A 15,670-nucleotide genomic window follows, 5' to 3' on the forward strand; every position below is an offset into this window, starting at 1 on the left:
AGCAGGAATTCTACCTCTCAGCGTGGCGCTGGGGTTGATTTCGTGAATCTGAGTGTATCTCGAGTTTTTCTCTCTTTTTTTGAGGGGGTCTGAGTGTATCTAGTTGATGAGTGTTAGGCCAACTCCAGCGCACGACCCCAAACGGACGTCTGTTTTGCCAGGATTCGGTCCGTTTGGGTAGGGCAATGGGGTCGTGTCTGGGCCTGTCCTGGGATGCGGTGGTCGTGCGCCCAGCGTGCGGACGCATCCTTTGGCCCCATCCTGTCCGCCACGGCCAAAAATGCCCATATATTCATATTTCAATGTTCAAAACAAGTTCGCACGTCCAAATATTAATTGCTGAAAATAAAAATAATTTTACAACCCAATCAAAATTATCTCTAATAAAATAGTTTTACAATCAAATCGAAATTGTCTTGAATGAACATAATGAACCAATACATCTATTGGTTGCCAATATGAGTCCACACGTGCTCAATCAAGTCACTTTGAAGATCCAAATGAGTGTGCCAATCACGCATTTCACGATGAAATTGGGCAAACTGCTCAAACGTGGCCGGTTCTTGGTGCAAGGGCTCAACATTTTCACCTTGAAAATCAAATCCTTGGTCGAAGATCTTGTCATCACGCTCGTCCTCGACGATCATGTTGTGCATGATCACACAAGCAGTCATCACCTCCCAAAGCTTCCCTTCATCCCATGTCAGTGCAGGGTTTTGAACGATATCCCATCGGGATTGAAGCACACCAAAAGCATGTTCCACATCCTTTCTAGCACTCTCTTGCATTTGGGAAAATCTCTTTCTCTTCTCACCTTGGGGGTTCGAGATTGTCTTCACAAAAGTTGACCACTGAGGATATATACCATCAGCTAGGTAGTATCCGTTGTTGTACTGGTGGTCGTTGATCTCAAAGTTGACAGGTGGGGAGTGGCCTTCTGCAAGCCTTACGAAGACTGGAGAACGCTGCAGCACGTTGATATCATTATGAGAACCTACCATGCCGAAGAAAGAATGTCATATCCAAAGATCCTGCGAAGCCACCACTTCTAATATGACAGTGCATGCTTTAACATGCCCCTTGTACTGGCCCTGCCAAGTAAATGGACAGTTCTTCCACTCCCAGTGCATACAATCTATGCTGCCAAGCATGCCTGGAAAGCCTCTAGCTGCGTTGGTCGCCAACAATCTCTCTGTATCAGCGGCATTTGGCTGCCTCAAGTACTCAGGGCCAAACACTGCCACCACGGCCTTGCAGAACTTGTACAGTGACAGCAGACATGTGGACTCACTCATACGCACATACTCATCCATCAGATCGCCTGGAATTCCATATGCAAGCATGCAGATGGCCGCGGTGCATTTCTGGTAAGAGGAGAATCCAAGCTTGCCAAGGGCATCCGTCTTGCACTCGAAGCATGGGTCATGAGCAACCACTCCCTCTCGGATACGATTGAACACATGCCTTGCCATACGAAAACGGCGACGGAATTTATCTGGCTTGAAGAGCAGGGTGTTCGCAAAGTAATCGGCATAGAGCAGGGCGTTGCCTCTCTCCCTGTTGCGGTTCAGGTTGGGAGCACGGCCAGGGAGTGACCCCCTGTACCGAGGAAGCTGCCGTTCAATGTGGTCGTGAACGACTAGTGCAGCCACCACAAGATCTTCATCACCCGAGGACGATTCGTCCGATGAATAAATGAAGTGGTGGAAGAAAAATTCATCTCCACTGGCCATACCTTTGTGGGCAAAGTGTCAAACACCTTGCGGTCGTGGTGGAAAAGAGGCCGCGATGATCACCACGATGCAGCAGGGGTGGTTGGCGGCCGGCTACTGGCCGCTCTCGAGCACTGGAGGGAAGCTGTCGTGGCTGCCGTGGTCCATAAACATCGTCGGCGGTAGTATCCCCTCTGGCACCAGCTACGACGGCGACGGCCAAAACTCCTACAGAAGCGCGGGCGTGGTGGCGGCCATGTCGAGACGTGGTTTGGTATGGACGGCCGGGGGGTTAGCAGTGAGGAGGCGACCGGAGAATAGTGGCGGCGCCGGCGGCGGGGTGGGCGGGGGAGAGCGGGTGAAGGCGTTGGAAGCGAATGGACTGCTAGTGTCCCCGACAGGTGGGCCACGGGGGGACAAGGGCATGTGTCGAGCCCGTCCGTGCGATGTCCGTTTCACCCCAAACTCGGCTCAAGTTTGGTCCAGGAATGGGTCGAAAACGGACGAAATCCGGACATTTGTTCGTTTGGGGCCGCGCGTTAGACCGCACCATTCGTCCGTTCTATCCCAAACGGACGCACCCGGACAGAACGGGGTCGCGCGCGGCCTTACACATGACGTGTCCGTCCTCGTTCCTGAAAGCAACAGTAGGATCCTAGGCCCAGCTTGACCCGGCCCGTTGCCCGGAACAGAGACGAGAGCCAGATGCATGCGCACGCACGCCGTGACGGCAACAAGACAGACTCACCGGACACCGTGGCCGTCGTGACGATGCCAACCTGCCGGCCGGAGGCAGCAACGCAGCGGCCCGCACGCTCCCTCTACCCGTCTGGTGGTCGTCGTTACCCGTGCGATACGCACGCCAAGGTGGGACACAGTTAAGTCGCGCTCGGTCGATGCCCGTTGGCCGATCTGATGCTACAGCGTGTCGATAGCCGATCTGTTGCCGTGGCAAGTGGCGATGAATTTCTGGCTCGACGAGTCTTGCTCCTGCCAAGTTAGGCCGTTATTGAAATCTCTCGCTTTCGGGCTGCACTATATTTGACTACGGGAGTTACTGCACTAGATTTTCTTCGCTGTCTGAATCTTGTGTTGGAACATTTTGCTCAGTCAGAAAGCCTTTGGAGAAATAATTTCTTTTATTGCAAGAAAACTTTCAATCTATTCATCTTCAAATATGACAGTACAACGACAACAGAAACGATAAAAACTACATCTAGATCCATGGACCACCTAGCTACGACTACAAGCACTCAAGCGAGCCGAAAGTGCGCCGTCGTCATCGCCCCTCCCTCGCTAGAGCTAGACAAAACTTATTATAGTAGACAGTAAAAAAGTCGTCGTGATAAGGCATCATAGGACTAGCGCAACAGAACAGCAACCACCACCATCGGAAGAAAACTTTTCATGACTCCAGCAACACAATGTGTGTGTGTGTGTGTGTGTTTTATAGCACCCCTTTGGGGCAGGAACATTCAACGTTTTTTCGTGTTTGTCATAGCCAAGCAAACCATGTCCGTCTTCAAATGAGGAGCCACATGCCTGTATCTCCGAGCTGGAATCAAGAAAGAAATGTCCGGTAACATAGTCGCGTGCGTAGCTCAAGCTAGCAGCTGACACATACACAACGTACAGAGTACGTTGTGAAAAAGCACAGAGTACAGAAATAGACACGTTCCATTCGCCATAAAATAGCCAGCAAAGCTCAAGGGAGTCAATCCTGTGGGCTGTAGTGCGAGCTAGGCTGTTGGACCAGCAATGGGCGACTCCTTTCTCCAGCGCCGCTGAAAGGGACGCGCTGAATTCCCAACCAATTCTTCTGTTTCCAGGTCTGCTACTATTAAACTAACAGTAGACGGTGCTTATAGCCCAGAAATTCCCACTTAGGCGCTGATCGAGCTGCACTCCAGTTCGCAGTTGCGTATGATTCAGTGCATCCCCACGTGCTTTTCGTTATGACGACTAGTAGCTAGCAGTACTCAGATGAGCCCAACGAAAATTACTAAAGTCTTATTCTTCGTACGTTTGGCTTTTAAAAAAAATACAGGCAAAAGATTTGCCTCATCAGGAAAAGAAGAGTTTGTAGGTACATTCGGCTTTGAATACTAAGCTTAGAACGTACGAAGACATGGGGTATAAACGTACTCAGAGCCGCTGCAAATTTATGGGATCGACAGGAGAAGAACCGCTGCCAACCCACGGTCCCGTTGATGTTGACATGCAGTTATGCACCTTGGCCTGTTGCACAGCGGAAGGCAGGTCGGCCATGCAATCTCTATCGCGTGCTTTAGTTTACATTACAAAACACGAAAGGAAAAAAAACGTAGTACTCCATCTGCTTGGACTGATAGTCACGTCCCGTTGAAACGTTAAACGGAAAACGTCAACATAATCCCCAAAGGAGGCCAGCGATAAAGATACGGTATCTATCAGGCATGATGTGCATGTACAGGTTCAAAAATGCTGTGCTGAATAGGCCACGCCGGGGCAATCACTATGAGTAGTGGACTACAAGGTCGAACGAACTTAAGTATCATTCTCCTTCTTCGTGACATGGAAGTTTACTCCAGTCTAAATTTTCCAAGAAACCAAATGAATCACATGGACGCAGGCGGAGCGGAGAGGAGGAGAAAAGCCTTGTCGTTCATTAATGAGGCGGCTGGCCTGGCCCCACGCCACGGCTGCTCCCACCACCCTCGCCCGGAGGCAGCAATGATAGATCCTCCAACCTAGCAGGCAGGCAGCGAAGAAGGGAAAGAATGACACCGCTACCCAAAGCAGCCAGCCAAGCCATAGACAACCCCAGTCCTAGCCACTAGCTACAACGAACAAGCTCAGACCCAGCCAGCCTTGTGGCTCCGGTTGGACTGGCCGGTACCGTTGCCGCTCCTGATGGGGAACTGCGCCGGCGTGCAGGGGAACGCCGAGATCAACCCGACCTTCAGTGCTCCCAACACCTCAGGTACTCTACCACTCTACTGCGCTTCGCTTCGCCTCGCTTCTTGGTTGGTTGCATCAGCTTTCCAGGCCCCGTTCAACGTCTGAGCTAGATAACTTCGTGTGCTCTGCTCCTCAACTTCATGTGGCGATTTGGCCCTGTCAATTAGTCGGAGTAGGAATGAGCGAGTTTCTTGATTTTTCTTCTGCTGCACTGTTTGGAACAAGAGTCCAACTTGGGCTGGTTGATTTTGCACGATTTAGTTTTCCGCTTTGGGCTTCATGGATGGCCAAGGCCACTAGTGAGCAAAATTGCACGATTTTACTAAGCGTGAGGCGCGTATGGTTTTGCCCAAACAAAACAAGTAGGGCGAATTTTGCTCCCAAAATGGCAGTGGGATTGATATCTTCAAGTTAGCGTGAGTTTTACCAGCGAAGGAACCGCATCCGCTTGCTTTGCAATCCAGGTAACAATTCCAAGAGCAGCAACAGCAGCAATGCGACTGATACCAGCACTTTTGGCAAGAGTTCTTCGTCGTCGGTGCCACCGACTCCTCGGACCGAGAAGGAGATCTTGCAGTCGTCCAACCTCCGCAAGTTCACCTTCAGTGAGCTGAGAAGCTCCACAAGAAACTTCCGGACTGACAGCCTGCTCGGGGAGGGGGGCTTCGGCTCCGTGTTCAAGGGGTGGATCGACGAGCGCACGTTTACGCCGGTCAAGCCCGGCACCGGGATGATCGTCGCGGTGAAGAAGCTCAAGCTGGACAGTTTCCAGGGGCACAAGGAATGGCTGGTTGGTGACTGACCTTGTTGCACTTCCTCTTGTGCCTGTTTGAGCTGAAGGTTTAGTGGTTTTAATTTGTTTCTGCAAAAAATACCTTGCAGGCTGAGGTCAATTACCTGGGGCAGTTGTCACACCCCAATCTTGTGAAGCTCATCGGGTATTGCTTGGAGGACGAGCAGCGGCTTCTTGTCTACGAATTCATGCCGAAGGGTAGCTTGGAGCACCATCTTTTCAGGAGTGAGTTTCTCAAATGTTATCTTGTGTGATATGCTCATTGTGCACGATACGTTCCATTCGTGCTGTTGGAAATGGGTGAGTGACAGTGCAATCGTACTGCAGGAGCTCCACATTTCCAGCCCCTTTCATGGAATTTACGGATGAAGGTTGCTCTTGAGGCCGCCAGGGGACTTGCTTTCCTGCATAGTGATGAGGCTAAAGTTATATACCGTGATTTCAAGACCTCTAATGTTCTTCTTGACTCGGTGGGCATGCAAATTCAGTCTCTTATCTATGCACTAAGTGGAAGTACAATGAGCTCTGGTCTAAAGATTTGCTTTTGTTGTCCTTCTTTGACTCCATACAGGAATATAATGCAAAACTCTCTGATTTTGGCTTGGCAAAAGATGGCCCGAGTGGCGATAAAAGTCATGTTTCTACTAGGGTCATGGGGACTCAAGGATATGCTGCCCCTGAATATCTCGCAACAGGTAATCTTTCTAACATGCCTTACCAGCTATCTGTTACAACCATATTGTTCCTCTACTATTTTCATGCATCTTAGTGACATGGATGAAAGGGGGCATTCATTGACCGTTCATGAAAAGGGCAAATGAAGTTCTATTCTTTTCTAGTATTATCTTCTTAAGATGGTTGTGGTTCAATGTTCAAGACAGCATTGCTCTTGTACTGGACCTTTTGGTCTCCAGGCTCATGCCTGTTTGAAATATATAAGGTAGAGAGCTATCTCTACCTTCTATTTTCAAAAAAAAAAACAAAAAAAAAACAGCATTGCTGGCAAGTTGCAGTTACCGTAGTTTCTATTGATGCAATGCACTCCTAACAGGATTGAAGGAAAATAATCTTTGTAGCAAGACATTGATGCTTCATGGCGTGCATGCCACATCCTTTTTAAGAGACATAACCAACTAACACTAGCGTATCTGTCGGATTCACTTGGTTTTATATGGCATGGTTCTTCCTTGTGCTTAGATGCGCCTTTTATTTAAAGGGGTGTGATTCTCTTATAGCAGTGAGGGTGTATAAAATAATCATTTAGCAGCAAAGTGGCTCACCAGGCAAGAGCCACGAAGCAAAGCATGTCTGAACAGTCCATTTTAGATTGACGATTGGTGTTTCATTCATGTGATGCCTATGATTACCAATTTTAAAAAATCTCAAAAGATTGTCGGGGATGATGTATGACACCCTGTAAAAGGCAAAAACACTGAGGCAAGCCATCATGCTAGTTGAAAACTTGAATTGGTACTTTATGCTTTCCACGCCTAAAAAACAGATTATTGTGGAAAAAGGATGACTTGATGTGGAAAAAGGATGACTAGATACTCAGCTGGTCTCATGCACAAACTGCCTAAAAATCAGATTATTGTGGTTAGTTAAACACTTAACACTACGTCTTGGTTCCACATTCAAGTTAGCACACAAATTCCTCTGATCACTATAAATTGCCCCATCTTGTTCTCTAATCCTGATATGCACATACTGTAATGGTAAAAAGTCAATGACGATTTGTATGACTGATTGTGGCTAGTTAATAGTTCCCAATGATGATTTGCATAGTTACATCTTCGATGCACTCATGTAAGCACACAAATTCTTCTGGTCGCTATAATTAAATTGCCTCATCATGTTCTTTACTCTAAATTTGTGCACGTGTTGTAATGGTGAAAGTCAATGATGGTTTGCATGCATCTGACTGGTACAAACTTACATGATTTTCCTCCATATTATATGCAGGCCACTTGACCACGAAGAGCGATGTCTACACCTATGGTGTTGTTCTTCTAGAGTTGCTGACCGGGCAACGTGCTCTGGACAAGAACCGCCCGCCTGGACAGCATAACCTGGTGGAGTGGGCAAGACCTTACATCAACAGCAAGAGGAGGGTCATCCATGTCCTGGACCCACGATTGGGGTCGCAATATTCGCTCCCGGCGGCGCAGAAGGCAGCGGCGCTTGCGATGCAATGCCTGTCAATGGACGCCCGGTGCAGGCCGGACATGGATCAGGTCGTGACCGCGCTGGAAAAGCTCCCAGAGGTGAAGAAAACATACAAGTAGGGGAGGGTTGCTGGTTCCATGTGTACTCCTTTACCTCTCTGGAGCATGCATCATCCACTCCTTGTAAGCAACACTTCAGGGAGTAGAAACAGTGAACAGATGCCGGACTTGAGGGGAAGACTAGCCTTTGAATCTGTCAAGAGAATGTAGAATATATGTCGCCATGTGTACAGCTAGCTGTTAGCCTGTTACTTTGCTGTCAGCCTGACGCCTGTTTTATATATTTGCAGTACATCGGCTTTGTAAAACAAGTTGGGAAACAGTTTTGTGTCTTGGTCTTGGAAGCATTCTCGCTCGGTGCGTGCTAATGCTGAGAGCCATGTCAGAGAGACTCTCACTCTGCACGAGAAATGAAACGAATTAAGTTTGTTAGTTTGTCGCCTTAGTGCGTAGACGCACCTCCAGTTTCTGTCATTCGAAACCATAAAGAATGCCAGAACCAGAAACAAAGATCATTACAATTCAATAAAAAGCGTCCTTTATAAAAAAAATGAAGTGTTCACATTGCTACGATGATAATATTTCATTGCAAGACTTGAGTTAACAGCAGATAAGCCATATGATATAAGCATAGAAACCCAAAGCCTAGCCAAACAACACCCACATAGTGTTCCGTTTTCCTCTACATTACGAATCCAAAGCAACACTGGTGAGGTTGCAAAGCACAAATAGCTACATGCGCAAGAGTTGAGAATTGGAGAATTTTAGGCGGGCTACTGAAGAAAATGATCAATGCTTGAATAAATAGCGGCACAAAATCGAAAAACAGGTTTTACAAGTGTTTACATTCAGAGGAGGCTGGAACTAAGCTTCTAAAGAAATTTACTGTAAGCTTTCCACGGAAGATAAGACCAGGTGAAGTGAGGCCAAAATGGCTGACTGTTCAATCAAGCCATCTTTAGAATCTGCGCCCGCCAGAGTTATAAGCACGACCGCCAGGGTATTGATGACCACGATGCTCAAAACCATGATCACGGCCTTGGCCCCCACCATGGAACTCTGGGTAATCTGGCCGCTCCCCAAAGGTTTCATACTGACCAGATGCATAACCCCGATGAGCCTCTCCATAAGAACCTCCAGAGGGAGCAGCAGCAGGAGGCGTGGCTACAGCTGTTGGAGGATAGCCACGTGGTTCCCTAGGCACCACATTATTTGCATAATTGCTTATGGTGGCCTTTTGGTATTGCTGCTGGCGTTCCAGAGACTCTTTGCGCAGGAATTCTTCTCGATAGGCCGTCTGGCGAGCTCGAAGTGCCAATAGTTTCTCATGGTACTGTGCATTTATTTCGTTCAATCTCTGCACACAGACATGAGAAACATGTAAAACAGCAGTTGTCTGATATTAATAACAGTGCATGCTGCTAGTTCTAAAAAAATCAACTCTATGCACCAGCGACAGAGTGCTGCAGCATTATCCACAACATGATGTCCAATCTAACTTCGGCATGCTGTAATTGGGGCAAGATTGACAAGTATGATTGTAGTTGAGGCAAGATTACTGCAACAAGTTCCATTGTTTAGATGTTTAAAAGTTGCCATAGGGAAGGCATATAAAAGATGATTTAAAAGTTGCCATAGGAAAGGCATATAAGAGGATCCACCATAAGTTGCGGGCGTGCAATTTTAACAAAGGTACAAAAATCTTCGAGTGATTCAATTTCTTAAACAATACCAAGCACTAAGATAAATCTAGGCACACTGAGGGCATCTCCAATGCCGTCGCCAAAATCAGCCGCACTATCCGTCCGCAGACGGAGACATGGATACGGGAGGCGGCCATCCAACCGTGTGCCCTAAACGTCGCACACATTTAATAACTTGAATCAAACGGACGAATTTCATGGAAACCGAACGAACTTCTTCCAAACCGGATAAAAGTTGGATATAATTTACATAAACCGGACGATATTTCGTCTGTTCAACTAAAATTTTAAAAACCTAAACTAAACTACATGAGGTACCGGACAGTGACCTCTTACGCATGGCCTCCCTAACCGGCTGGGCCGCCGTCACCATCCGCTCCATCGCCGCTGCCATGGAGAAGCAGAGAGGAGTGGAGAGGGTTTGCAGAGAGGAGCAGAGAGGGTTTGCGGTGACGAGGGCGCCGAAACACTGCTTAAATAGGCCGGGCAGGCGGAGTGACGCTGCTTCAATGCGATGCAGTGGCCGGACTAGACTTCTCAGACCGCGTCCGCATTGAACCAGCGCCACTCTCCCGTCTGCTCACGTCACTCTGACCAGAATCAGGCCATCGAGTCGCGTCTGCTCTGTAGCGGCTGACTGGCATCAATGTCGTCGAGTTGCGTCCGCTCTGGAGCGGCTGACCAGGATCAATGCGCGGGCGAAGTTTCAAGAGCGGTTCGCGCGGGAGACGGTTTGGTGGACCGCTTGTCCGGCGCGTGCGTGGCACGAGTCCGGACGCCCTCAACCCTCCCCCAGGTTTGGTGCCGGTTTGCGGGAATTCGGGTGTGCGGACTCGTCCAGGTACGTTTGCGGCACAACGTTGGATGGCAAAAAACGTCCGGATGCATCGGTCCGGACGTTTGCGGGCATATAAGGGCACAGCATTGGAGATGCCCTAATAGAGTGAACCAATGGAAACATGAATAAGCTATAGATGCGCAAGGGGGGGAGATCCCCATTTATTACTAAGTTTTTCTTGCTATTAAATCCTATATTGGTTTCTGGAGCTTGCATGTTCTCTGCAATTACATTGCAAGATGAGGGTTGTTCATGTCAGATGACTAATATGGATTAATGTGGATGTGTACTGGTATTGGCATGCAAAATGAGAATGTACATACAAACTGACAAGTCTATGCACATAACTGAGAACAAGGGGAGAAGACATTTATAGTTTCTATCTGTTTCCCAACATCTACCTGTGCGATTGTTACTCAAAAGGCTAATCATACCATGATTGGCTAACAGGACCAAACAGAAACTCAATAAGCAAAAGGCATATGATATTAAATCCCCTCATGAAATGGATAACAGGATAAGTACTTCCTGTCAATAGTAGGACATATCAATGACTGATATCAGGAAGGTAAAAAACGATATGCAAGTCCAGTTAATCTACTCTTGGCAGGTAGGAAAGACAAGCCAGAATCATGCAATACTATTTGAACATACCTCCCTGTGCCTAGTATTTTCAGCATCCTCTGCATCATTTAGTTCCTTGGATAGGACCACGATGTCTTCACGAAAACTCTTCTCTAGACTTTCAAATGTACGAGGAAGATTATAGTCATCGTGCCTTGCTTCAATCTTATCGGTACGAGGCTGGTCCCTCGATTCCTTTCTTGGTTGCTTTTCTAGACCAACCTTCATATCAGATTGTTGTCCATCATAAAAGGATCGTTTACCCTCAGCACTTTGACCTACATCAGGATCGGTCAGTTCAAAAGCACAGAAGTGTAACCAAGATGCAAAAATAACATTTTCTAGCACATTCTCACACATACTACCAGTTTACCATGCTAGCTACACAACCACTAATATGTCCAAAGTTTCTCAGAAAAATGCTAATCTGTCCAAAGTGTAGGGTGCATATGTAAACTAGTTATGCCACCAAAAAGGTTGACATCTTGGACCTTTCAACAGATGAAGCAAGTTATTCCAAAATGAAACAGGCGTGTGGGCACACACACGCATACAGCAGACATGAAACTAACTGGTGGTAGTACATACTACATACCCTCGTTATATGCATATGGTGAAATCTGATTCGGGATATTCGGTCCACCTCTGTCCCATTGGCTCTGTCTCACCTTCTGGGTGGTATACTGGTTCTCCCCAGCAGCTTGCCCAGGATCTCTTCCAGGGTAACTATTACCAGGGAGTTGTTGAACCCTTTGCTGAGCCTGGTAGTGATGCAACTGGGAAGAGACCATGGAATTGATGTTAGGATCCCCGTATTGCCCCTGTCCCTGTCGCCTCATTCTAACCTGAATGTGCAAGATACAAAAGCAACAACGTTGGTAACAAATTGTGAAAATTATTTTAAGATTGAACAGCCAAATTACCAATCTCGGCCAAATGAATGCATCATCAGGTAAGGTTTTGCCATGCCAAACTAACTACTCCCTCCGTTCCTAAATATTTGTCTTTTTAGAGATTTCAAATGGACTACCACATACGGATGTATATAGACATATTTTAGAGTGTAGATTCACTCATTTTGCTCCGTGTGTAGCACTTGTTGAAATCTCTAGAAAGACAAATATTTAGGAACGGAGGGAGTAACATTCAAAGAGATCAAAGCTACCATATCATGATTCCGTAACAACGTTTACACACAGGTATGCAACTTTATCACACCAACAAAATCAGCAAATACTAGTACCACAATAAGGCTTAAACCTGTATTAACATTATCGTCATGAACAAACACCATCAAACCGGCAGCACTGGGCGCAAATTTCCGAGTGTAATAAGCTTCTCGGTGCCACAGATCTCGGCGCTGTTCCCAGCTTTCACTCGAGAGCACCGAAGGAACAGACCGCTGCTAGCAGTTGAGAACGGGGACATGATTGCAAACGGTCCGGTGAGCTGTGACAGCATCCGAGTCTCAGTCCCGCACCACCAAAAAGAAATTTAATTTAGCAGCCACGCTAGGTCGAGAAACCCTAATTTCGCGGCGATCAGATACACGCGCAGGCGCAGCACCGGAGGTCGCCTGATTCCCCCGTCTACTAGGGTGGGCGGATAAAAAGAAAGAGAAAGGAGACCTGAGAAAGCCGGCATAACAAAAGAGCCCGCCTTGCGGCTTACCTTGGCAGCGGCAGCGGCGATAGAGGAGGCCCCGAAGGCGGTGGCGGTGACGCTCACGGCGGCGTGAGAGATGGTGGGGAGCGGTGGGGAGCCGGGCCGGGAGCCAGGCAAGCGCACGCTGTGGCGGCCCAATCCCCAATATGTCTAGGCTGTAGCCTGTGAATCTGTGATAGAACAACATATCCTGGGGTGCTCGAGCTACTATTTCTCGCTGTAAGGGAGAGCACATGGGGGGAGGAGCCCAGATGGGCCGGCCCATCTTGAGAAGTGTTGAAAAGTATTTAAAAAAATGTTGATCATGTGTATAAGAATGTAGAATGAAAAACAAAAATAAATAAAAAAACCAAAAAGAGAACCAAAAATGGAGAAGAAAATAGAAACCCAAACAACAAATGGAGAAGAGAAAATAAAATAAAAACAATGGAACAAAATAAAAAAAATAAAAAAAGAAACAAAAGTACGTTGGAAACCAAGAAAGAAAAACATCAAAGAAAAAAAAAGAAGGAACATGTGTAAAAGCCGACTCTTTCACTTCTAATAGGTCATAGCTTACATATTGCACGTGAACTCGGGCCGAGCGCAGTGGTTAGCGATGCTGAAGGCAACCAAGAGGGCCGGCCTCATACTGTAGTGTTCTACGCGAGACTTTCTCTATACGATCGCTTAATGCGATAAAAAGCTGCCACGACTTGGTAGCGGCCTAGCAGACACGCCCGCTCCCATGTGGACCTACCTAGCGCGTACTTTTGGACCGACCCATATCGGGGAGGGCCGCCGCTGTTGTTTTTTCGTTTCTTCTTTTTATTTTTCTATTTTTTACTTCTATTAAAAAATTTGTGATTTTCAAAAAGCTCCCTATTTCAAATAATTGTTGGGATTTCAAAACAAAATCAAATTTCGAAAAAATCACGAGTTTGAAATTTTTTCTCAAATAAGAAAAATGTTGGCGAGTTCGAAGAATATTCTTCAATTTAAAAAATGTTCTCAGAATTGGAAAAAATGTTCAGAAACCCCAAAATGTTTGCGATTTCAAAAAATGTTTAGGAATTCAATTTTTTTATGACTTTGAACGAATATTGTGGTATTCAAATAATTTCATGATATTTCTAAAAATTTCACAAAAATCAAAAAATCTTCATTTACAAAACAAATCATGGAATAGAAAAATGTTTGCTAACTAAAAAAATGTTCATACATTACAAAACATTGTTCGTTAACAAAAAGTTTTCATGGATTTAAAAAATTGTTCCCAACAAATATTTGTTGATTCAAAACAATGTTCACAATTTTCGAAAAGATATTGAAAATTACAAAAAAAAAAGCGATCACGAATTTAAGAAAAAATGATAACAAATTCGAAAAAATGATAACAATTTTAAAAATGTTCGTAAATTTGTGCAAACTATTCGTGAATTTGTAAAATGTTCATCAATTCGAAAAATAATCATGATTTAGAAAATGTTCACGAATTCAAAAAAGTGTTCACAAAATGTGATAAAGATGTTTGAAAAATGAAAAATAAAAAAAGGAAAAAGGAAGGAAAGAACAAAAACAAAAAAAGCAGAAAAAACCGGAAATTAAAAAGGAAAAAAAGGAAAAGCTAGTTGGGCCTGCCCAAAAATGTACTTGCGGGGGGCAGGGGTGCGTGCACAATCGATATCCAGTGACCCTCGCGCCAAATAGAATTGGCCCTCGGCACCTTAGCTCATTTGCGCTTCGCTCGCTCGCCCTGCCTTGCAGGCTATTGATTCAACAAATAACCAGCTGGTATTGTTTCAGGAAAAATCAGAATTTCTAATAATTTAGAATATCATAAATTCAAAAAATATTGCAAATTTAAAAAACTAATTTGAGAAATGTTCCCGAATTTGAAAATGTAAAAAATGAAAAAAAAAATATGAAAATTTAAAGAATATATATGATTGGGAAAAATCATGAAATTGAAAATATCCACGAGCTTTAATTTTTTTTACTATTTTTAAAGAAATTTTTAATAAAAAATAAAAAAGAACAACGATAGGAAAAAGAAAAAGGAGAAACAAAAAAAATAAAAAAGAACAAACAAATGAGTAAGAATCTAGAAAAAGCTTAGAAAAAATCGGACTGGAAGGTTTTGGAAGCTTCCTACAACGGGTGCAAATTAAGTTTTACTTGGGCCAACCCACTTACCGAACAAACGTTGGGAGGGGTATGCGCTCACGAAATGAATAGTATTCAATGCCTTAAGTGTCGAATATCATATTCATATATCCTGTCATATCATATTCATATATCCTGTCATATCATATTATTCTTTCTTTTTAACAATTGGTAGGGATGTGAAGGTCCAGAAGCTGGCATTCAATGCAAAAGATTACAATGTTGCAACTCAAAAAGAATGTTACAATGTTGCATGGAGGATCATGAACATCCAAAAATAATAACAACAATGCAATTGTGGTCCTCACACACAATGGCCTCATCAGAAATGTTATGGCCACCATCTATAATACAATCCACGTCGGCATCTAGCAAGGGGATAATGGCCTCCAGATTCTTTTCCCCCTTGATCTTCATCTTTTGGCGTTGATGTCGATGTAGAGGGTAGATGATGAAGAAGAAGCTTCTTGCCAACCTGCTTACTGCTACTTCTTGAGCTTGTGTTGGTTTTTCCCTTGAAGAGGAAAGGGTGATGCAGCAAAGTAGAGATAACTATTTCCCTCAGTTGAGAACCAAGGTATCAATCCAGTAGGAGCAATACACAAGTCACCAATGGTTGAACCTACACAAACAAACAAATACTTGCACCCAACGCGATAAAGGGGTTGTCAATCCCTTCACGGTTACTTGCAAGGATGAGATCTGATAGTGATGGATATAGAAAAAGTGCAAAATAAAATAAAAGTAAATAAATTGCAGGAAAGTATTTTTGGGTTTTTTGATTTTATAGATCTGAAAGTAATATGATAAAAGATAGCCCGGGGGCCATAGTTTTCACTAGAGGCTTCTCTCTTGAAAGAAAGCATACGGTGGGTAAACAAACTACTGTTGAGCAATTGATAGAAAAGTGCATAGTTATGACGATATCTAAGGCAATGATCGTGAATATAGGCATCACGTCCGTGACAAGTAGACCGACTCCTGCCTGCATCTACTACTATTACTCCACATATCGACCGCTATCC

The 15,670-nt window shown here is 45.2% G+C and overlaps 3 protein-coding genes across 4 annotated transcripts; 1 reads left to right on the plus strand and 2 right to left on the minus strand.

Moving 5' to 3' along the window:
- Window positions 1–443: 443 nt before the first annotated feature.
- On the minus strand, window positions 444–1,733 carry LOC109767154 (uncharacterized). Its single transcript, XM_020325921.1, has 2 exons — window positions 1,292–1,733; window positions 444–994 (listed from the first exon to the last, which is right to left on the minus strand). Exons 1-2 carry the CDS (start codon window positions 1,731–1,733, stop codon window positions 444–446), a joined length of 993 nt encoding a protein of 330 aa, XP_020181510.1.
- Window positions 1,734–4,196: 2,463 nt separating this feature from the next.
- LOC109767151 (receptor-like cytoplasmic kinase 176) lies at window positions 4,197–8,102 on the plus strand. The gene is made up of 6 exons (XM_020325918.3): window positions 4,197–4,674; window positions 5,117–5,442; window positions 5,535–5,670; window positions 5,773–5,915; window positions 6,017–6,140; window positions 7,408–8,102. The coding sequence occupies exons 1-6, from the start codon at window positions 4,605–4,607 to the stop codon at window positions 7,728–7,730; spliced, it is 1,122 nt and encodes a 373-aa protein (XP_020181507.1). The 5' UTR covers window positions 4,197–4,604; the 3' UTR covers window positions 7,731–8,102.
- Window positions 8,103–8,191: 89 nt separating this feature from the next.
- On the minus strand, window positions 8,192–12,682 carry LOC109767153 (uncharacterized). Of its 2 annotated transcripts, none has more exons than XM_020325920.4 (4): window positions 12,507–12,682; window positions 11,431–11,680; window positions 10,866–11,113; window positions 8,192–9,027 (listed from the first exon to the last, which is right to left on the minus strand). In XM_020325920.4, the coding sequence occupies exons 2-4, from the start codon at window positions 11,672–11,674 to the stop codon at window positions 8,629–8,631; spliced, it is 891 nt and encodes a 296-aa protein (XP_020181509.2). In that variant the 5' UTR covers window positions 11,675–11,680; window positions 12,507–12,682; the 3' UTR covers window positions 8,192–8,628. The 2 variants fall into 2 exon arrangements, with proteins under 2 accessions (XP_020181509.2, XP_040243212.1); XM_040387278.3 differs by having other exon boundaries at window positions 12,096–12,621.
- Window positions 12,683–15,670: the final 2,988 nt, after the last annotated feature.

This window comes from Aegilops tauschii, chromosome 4 (genome assembly GCF_002575655.3).
Source record: "Aegilops tauschii subsp. strangulata cultivar AL8/78 chromosome 4, Aet v6.0, whole genome shotgun sequence".
NCBI lineage: Eukaryota > Viridiplantae > Streptophyta > Magnoliopsida > Poales > Poaceae > Aegilops > Aegilops tauschii.

What these genes read in the sequence shown, in the direction of transcription:
- LOC109767151 (XM_020325918.3), top strand. Translation starts at nt 4,605, where the DNA reads ATGGGGAACTGCGCCGGCGTGCAGGGGAACGCCGAGATCAACCCGACC. An exon ending in AGGGGCACAAGGAATGGCTG is followed by an intron (nt 5,443 to 5,534) that starts GTTGGTGACTGA and finishes AATACCTTGCAG; the next exon opens with GCTGAGGTCAATTACCTGGG. An exon ending in CCCTGAATATCTCGCAACAG is followed by an intron (nt 6,141 to 7,407) that starts GTAATCTTTCTA and finishes TATTATATGCAG; the next exon opens with GCCACTTGACCACGAAGAGC.
- LOC109767154 (XM_020325921.1), bottom strand. Translation starts at nt 1,733, where the DNA reads ATGGCCAGTGGAGATGAATTTTTCTTCCACCACTTCATTTATTCATCG. An exon ending in GGATGAGTATGTGCGTATGA is followed by an intron (nt 995 to 1,291) that starts GTGAGTCCACAT and finishes TCGGCATGGTAG; the next exon opens with GTTCTCATAATGATATCAAC.
- LOC109767153 (XM_040387278.3), bottom strand. Translation starts at nt 12,116, where the DNA reads ATGACGATAATGTTAATACAG. An exon ending in ACCATATGCATATAACGAGG is followed by an intron (nt 11,114 to 11,430) that starts GTATGTAGTATG and finishes ATCCTGATGTAG; the next exon opens with GTCAAAGTGCTGAGGGTAAA. An exon ending in AAAATACTAGGCACAGGGAG is followed by an intron (nt 9,028 to 10,865) that starts GTATGTTCAAAT and finishes GTCTGTGTGCAG; the next exon opens with AGATTGAACGAAATAAATGC.